Source organism: Barbus barbus (genome assembly GCF_936440315.1).
Source record: "Barbus barbus genome assembly, chromosome: 3".
NCBI lineage: Eukaryota > Metazoa > Chordata > Actinopteri > Cypriniformes > Cyprinidae > Barbus > Barbus barbus.
In genome coordinates, this window is record NC_136731.1 from 28,037,810 (window position 1) to 28,044,326 (window position 6,517).

Sequence of the window (6,517 nt, forward strand, 5' to 3'; positions counted from 1 at the left end):
AAGTAGAGGCTTGATATTTGTCGTCTTAAAGAATTATATATTTTTATCACTTTGTGTTTTTGGTTGTATTTTCGTGAATGTAATTTATAAGTGGAGACGAGCTTTCAAAATGTTATTCATGTAATTTACCTGTCATTCTCAGTGTGGGTGGGGGGGTTTAACCACGAACAAAATGTATCTGTGGCTATGATTATTGTTTATGGAAATTAAAAGCAAAAAGAGTTCAAGTGACCCTTAACTAGTGATGAGCGACACATTTAAATCCATGAAGATTTATATGTTAAGCCAGAATGGGTCACTGATTTCTCCAGCCATGTTTAAGCAGTAGCTAGTCTAAATAGAGAAGCGGAACAGAATCACTATTCGGTTGGCCCGTTGGCCTTGTACCTGTCCTCGAGGTGGGGCGCTCTCTGAGTTAGCAAAATGTAAAACGACAAAAGAAAATAATCTACAAAACTCTCGGGGAGGGGTTAAACCTGGGTGTTGCAAATGAGGCTCTTGAAATCACCTTCATAATTAATTGCGCGAATTTGATTCTATTAAATAAAAATAGCACGTATTGAGGAACTCAATTAGCATTAATTAAGCTTGATATCCTAATTTGGAAAATGTGTTGAGGAAAACAAGCGTTTTCCGAGTCGTTTTACCCCTGATGTTGTTGAATACCAGCTTTCTGCCTTTGGGGTGCTTCTCTCCTCGGAGAGTTGAAAATGAGAAATGGAGATGGTATATCAGGAGGTGCTAAATTAGCTGCCTGATCTGCACTTATTGCTGCACACACACACCCATTACTTTGCTGTTCTCTCTCTCTCTTAACATTCCAGGCATGGCGCGGCGTCGAGATAGCAGATTTATCAAATGGGAAAATGAATGCATGATGATCAGTTAAATTGAAAATCAGCGCCTGCATGACAGCCCGACCTGACACCTCCGTAATTAGAAAGAAAAATGATGGCGTCCGATGCATAATAGAGCAAAAACAATTTACACTCTCCCATAATGATCCAGCGTTCAAATTGAAAATTTCTCCGGGTAGAAATTGAATTCATAAAGTATGATTCATGGAGGACACATCTCCTGGAGGCTGCCTGGGCCATATCGATTGATAGTTTGTCTTGAATCATACAGCCTGCTGCTTTCAGGCAAAAGCTTAACTGCTTAAGCAAATCGCTAATTTCACCTTAAGGCCACCAGTATGCAGCCAGCGATACATCTTTTCCGATTGCAAATTAATTAAACATAAACGCGCCCCGGTAGGAAAAACAAACAAACAAACAAACAAAAAAAACAGCAGGAAATTGAAGGACACCTCCAGACAACTAACATTTTCCAAACACTTGCTTTTTTTATATAGCCTGCAAAAGGCAATTGACTGACTGAAATAAAGATATATTAATCGGTTGACTTGGAGATAGCGGAAAGATGGCTTCAAAAAGACCTAATCTTTCAATATGGCAGAACACGTATTAGGGATAAATAATCATTGTTTTTATAGCAACTCTGGGCCATATTTATCTCTCTGTATTGTGCGCAAAATATGTTCTTATTGATTGTCCTGACATCTTTTCTGCTCTCCCCCTGTGGTTTATCTTGCCCACTTTTGTGCAGTCTATTTGCCCTGGACGCCATATGCTAAGTCTTAAGTCTGTCTCTGGTGAAAATTATGTAAATATTATGAAAGAGACACTGGCTCAGAAATTCATTTGCGCCGGCCTCACTTATTATTTTCAATTTATTTGCAAATCAAGACCCAGTGGAAGTGAGACGACCAGAGGATGTTTAAGAAGACAATAAACACGCCTGTATGACCAAATTAAACACCTTGGAAAATGAAAATGCTCATTCATTATTGGTATTTACCGCTTATATTTATCAGGACAATGATTCTATGATTTTATTGCCTTCTTTTCTTACCTCGCCTTTAGATCTAGTCAACAGTGCTAATATTGTCAAGGCGCAGATGTCTGGGAGCCCCCACAGGGTCCCATGGGACCGCCAACCCTATTAGAACAAATGTGTTCTGCTATTGTAAATAGGCACGTTTGCTTCGCCCGTCCTATTACAGCCGACGCATGATCAATAGGCTGATAACACAGGAACATCAATATAAGCGACAGAACAATGAGGGATATCATCGAACATCTATCTTAATATAGCCAGCTACAAGGGCCCTGACAAAGTGAAAAGCTCATGAAAATTCCGCCCCACGAATTCCCATCTCCTATCCAATATGCACAAACACACTCCCAGCTGCCGGGGCTATTATTTTCGTATTTCAATTTGACACCCCAGCCTTTCATGCTAATTCTATTATTCTTGGAAGTTTATGTGATTTCATATCACTAGAAATCGGTAATGTATTATAACCCTTTGGGCTAAAATAAACTGAATCCCTGCAGTAGCCACCGGGAAAATAATTACTTTCATATCAAAACTCTGCAGGAGTCGAACGGGTCTTTTCGCCTCCGGCTCGTAACCTCATTTCGGTGTAGCTTATAGATGAATAAATTTGTTAAAGCAATACACAAAATACAACACAGGGTTTTGGGGAGCTATATAGCCCACAACAAGCTCTATTTAGGGCCATGCACGCTTAAGTTTGTTGTATACAATCGATTTATTTATGAAAAAAACTTACATATATAAATATCTTAATACTTTGTACAACGTTTGAGGTTTTGTCTTGTTTTGATTTTTTTTTTCTTTTTTTTCAGTTTCTTATACAGGGAGCTGCTGCTATGTTCAATAAACATTTGATAGCCCACCACACACATTATTCACACAGATAGTTCCCCTAATCAGAATATAAATATGTCAATGAAAACGATACGTTTCGATATGTCGACGTTTTTTCCTCTTCGCTTAATCTGCAGTCGTGAAATTTCGCCACGCTCCTCAGTTTCTACTACGATTTCATTTATTCCATATCGACGTCAACTGAGTCTTTGTTGGTGTCCTTGTTGCTTGTCGCCGATTCTGAATTTTGTGGTGGATAGTCAGGTAACGACTGCTCCTTGTTCTCAGACTTTGGATCGACTAGGTCTAATTCTATATCGTGTGGGCATCTTTCGTTACAGATGCCCGCCGAGTGACCATTAATGGTAGTCTGTGGTGAACACGTTATGTTGCCTGACTGACTGACCTGGCCTTTGATTGCTCGCGCGCCGCTGTTGTTTACACTGTTGTTCTCCTTGGCGTTCGTGAGTCCTAGCTTTCCAGCAAAGCTACTGTCAGCAGCTGGCACTTTCTGGCCATTTTCAGCATCAGTGCCTGGTGCTGTGCTCTTCAAAGCAGTCTGTGGAACAATGAAACCGAGAGGTTGTGTAATAGGGTACAGTAAAAAATGTCCTTTCCCTATCAAAGGCCGTGGAGCCTGTACTGGGAAGTCCATATGCGGCTTGCGCCTCGGCCTGGAGTCCGACAGAAGGCTTTCCACACTGAAGGGATTGAGTTTTTGAAGAGTGGAAGACCTACTGTTGGAGCACAGGTTTGACTGCTGACCGCTGTCGGATGAGTCCAGCTCGGATCCGCTCGCGTCTTGGTCTGCGGTTCTTTGGTTCTGGAGTTTCTGTGGTGTTTGGTCACAGCTTGGTTGCGTTTGGTTTCGGCCCATGTCGCAATGAAGGCTTTGTTCATTGTCCGTTACTTGTGACAAGCCACTGTCACTGTCAGATCCTGGGGTGTGAAATAAGTCCCCGGGAAGGAGTTTGTTCTGGGACTTTAAAAGCCGTCTTTCTTGTTTCCTTCTCTTTTTCTCCAGCCTCTCTAGTTCTCTGCGCGCAATTTCCTCAGGGTCCATTGGCTCTCCACTGCAGGTCGTCGGATGGGAGTTGTGTGCAGGTCGCCCCGGCCCCTTCTTCGTGTTTTCCTTTTTTCTCCATTTCGCTCTTCGGTTTTGAAACCATACCTAATCACGAAAAAAAAAACATTAATTTTCATGTCATTAAAATAATGCCAAGTCTGCAGAAGTATATAAGCTACATATAAAGATATAGGCTAGGCCTTCTTTTAAACATAATGTATACAAATTATATTTAAGTTAGCATATAGCTAGCCTATATATTCACGTATAAAGATTATGACATACACATACACATTTTATTAGCATATTTATAAAATACAATACAGTATATTTTTTTTGTATTGTATAATAGAAAATGTATTTTCTTTTTTGTTGTTTTTTGAAACTCTAAAATACAAGCTATAAAAAAAAACCATTTAGCTTAATAATGAGTTGTCAGTATATTATAGAATGTTGTAAATTGACTGGATATGTATTATAAATGTGGTCTTGTTATAACATAATTAAAATAAAACGCAACTATCCAGACAACACATTTTAGAATAACGTTATGGTTCAAATAGCTATCATCTTGAATGCTGCTGTAGAAGTAGGCCGCATCCAAAAACACATGAATTACATTACGCCCCATACAATTTAAGGCAGTGAGTTTTGATTTATAGGCCAAATGTTTGATTCGATTTTTTTTTCTCAGATAAGAAAATAGCAAATAATGATAATTAAATCACGCCTGACATTGCACACCGAAATGTGCTCTCTCCAACAGAGTAATGCATCGATTAAATGCAATTATTTAATAGGCTATTATTTAATAAGGATCGTGCACAATTATGTAATCTATATCATGTATATTTTCCCCTCGATTTCATAAAACATTTAACCCGACTGTAGCCTATTTATAAGAGAATCAAAAATATTTGTAAATATGTCTATTCTATTTATGCTATTATTTTGTTTTTGTGCAGAGTGATCTCTTAATATTTTTTTTCTGCTAACAGTGGGGCCTACTGCATAGTCTAAAAAATAAAGTACAAAATTTCAAAAACACTTCTCTTTTTTAATAACTTAAATGATAAATAAAGCTTCTTAAACATTAATGAAGGTTATTTTTAAAAGATGGCATTTTCAAAATGAGCACATCCCGTGTTTATACAAATAACATTATGAAAAAAAATAACAGAACAAACAAGGGGGAAAAAACAAGACGCGGTTATTCATAAAACCATGTTGTGTTCACACTAAAATAATATTTGATCCATCTGTTCATAACGTCACACCACAACACGTGAAAAATAAATTTAGTGTATTTACCTGCACTCTCGATTCTATCAAATCCAATCTCAGAGCAAGTGCTTCCCTCATGAACACATCTGGATAGTGACTTTCATTAAAAGCCTTCTCTAATTCTTCCAGCTGCCAGCCAGTGAAATTGGTACGAGTTCGTCTTCTTTTACAACCCGGGCTATCCTTATCTGGATCCCCCGAATCTATGTGAGAAACAATAAATTAGCATCGTTTGTAACTTGCACAGTTCTGTCCACCAAAACAATGGGCCCACTGAAATTCTTCATAGTGTTTATTTGTCTGCATGAGCATTTACTGTTAATGTGTATTAAAGGAAAAAGAGAAAACGAAAACCATCAGTTTTGTTTTCTCGCTAAAGTAACAAAAACAAGAAAATAATACGAGCAGATGGAAGCAGCTAACGTGCCGTCCATTATTTTGTAGTATATTAGGCTATCCGCTCTTCCTTATAAAAGTCAGCCTGTTTAATTCCAGTAAACTAGCTTGAACACATATGAGAGAATCCTTTCTATTGTTTCCCCGGGCTGTTCCTCAAAGCTTTATGTAGAAAAACTAAATCTTTGTTTTAGGCTACAACATGACAAAAACATGCTTTTTTCTTCTTCAGTCCAAGACCTTTATGCCAGTTTAGGACAAGTGAGTGTGTGTTTGCTTACCTGTCAGTTTGTACTGTTGGCTATCTCCATTCATGCCGCAGCCAGACAAGAGATGGTTAGAATTCACCACGGAAGCCGTGCAGGAGCCGTTTAGTAATCCGTCTATTGAGAAAGGAACGGCGGCCGTGGATTGAAGTTGATGACCGGCTAATTCGAACACATGATGGTGGCTTAGATGGTACGGGAAGCTCACCATCCCACCGAGCGAGCCTCCGAACTGGGCATGAGGTGGATCCAGTATCCTGCTGTCCATCATCTCCCAGGCAGAAGGAAACGACGTCTGGTGGTTGGTGATGTGAATTTAAAAAACATGCAGCGAGAGTGGCCAGCGAGGAGGGGACATGGTGTGGAGAGTAGGATGAGCTATTCTTTATCAACACGAAGCTTCCAGTAATTATCAAAGGCTCTGGGAATCTGAGACCAATGAGAAGCCTTAATCGGCGCTGACGTCAGAGACGAAGTCTGAAAACGCTTTCCATATCGATTGCTAATTAAACCTGACATCCACCTCAATAAACAATATCAGAGCTGTCACAACAAGACAGGAGGGCTTTGATAAGAACTACATCATGACTACACAGGGGGCCTTAGAGGGAGAGCGATCAGATTTGATACCCAGTTAAACGCTAAATAGACACTGAAATCTCACCTCGGACTGCAGCCACACATTCATCTCCGTTCGAGACAATGTCCCTCTAGTCATTCCAAATCACACACACACAAACAAACAAACAAACATAAAAAAAGAAAAGAA

The 6,517-nt window shown here is 39.4% G+C and overlaps 1 protein-coding gene across 1 annotated transcript; it reads right to left on the reverse strand.

Moving 5' to 3' along the window:
* Positions 1-2,917: 2,917 nt before the first annotated feature.
* LOC306854254 (homeobox protein unc-4 homolog) lies at positions 2,918-6,019 on the reverse strand (the record flags this gene model as incomplete). Its single annotated transcript, XM_079392114.1, has 3 exons — positions 2,918-3,907; positions 5,114-5,289; positions 5,764-6,019. 3 exons carry the CDS (start codon positions 6,017-6,019, stop codon positions 2,918-2,920), a joined length of 1,422 nt encoding a protein of 473 aa, XP_079248240.1.
* Positions 6,020-6,517: the final 498 nt, after the last annotated feature.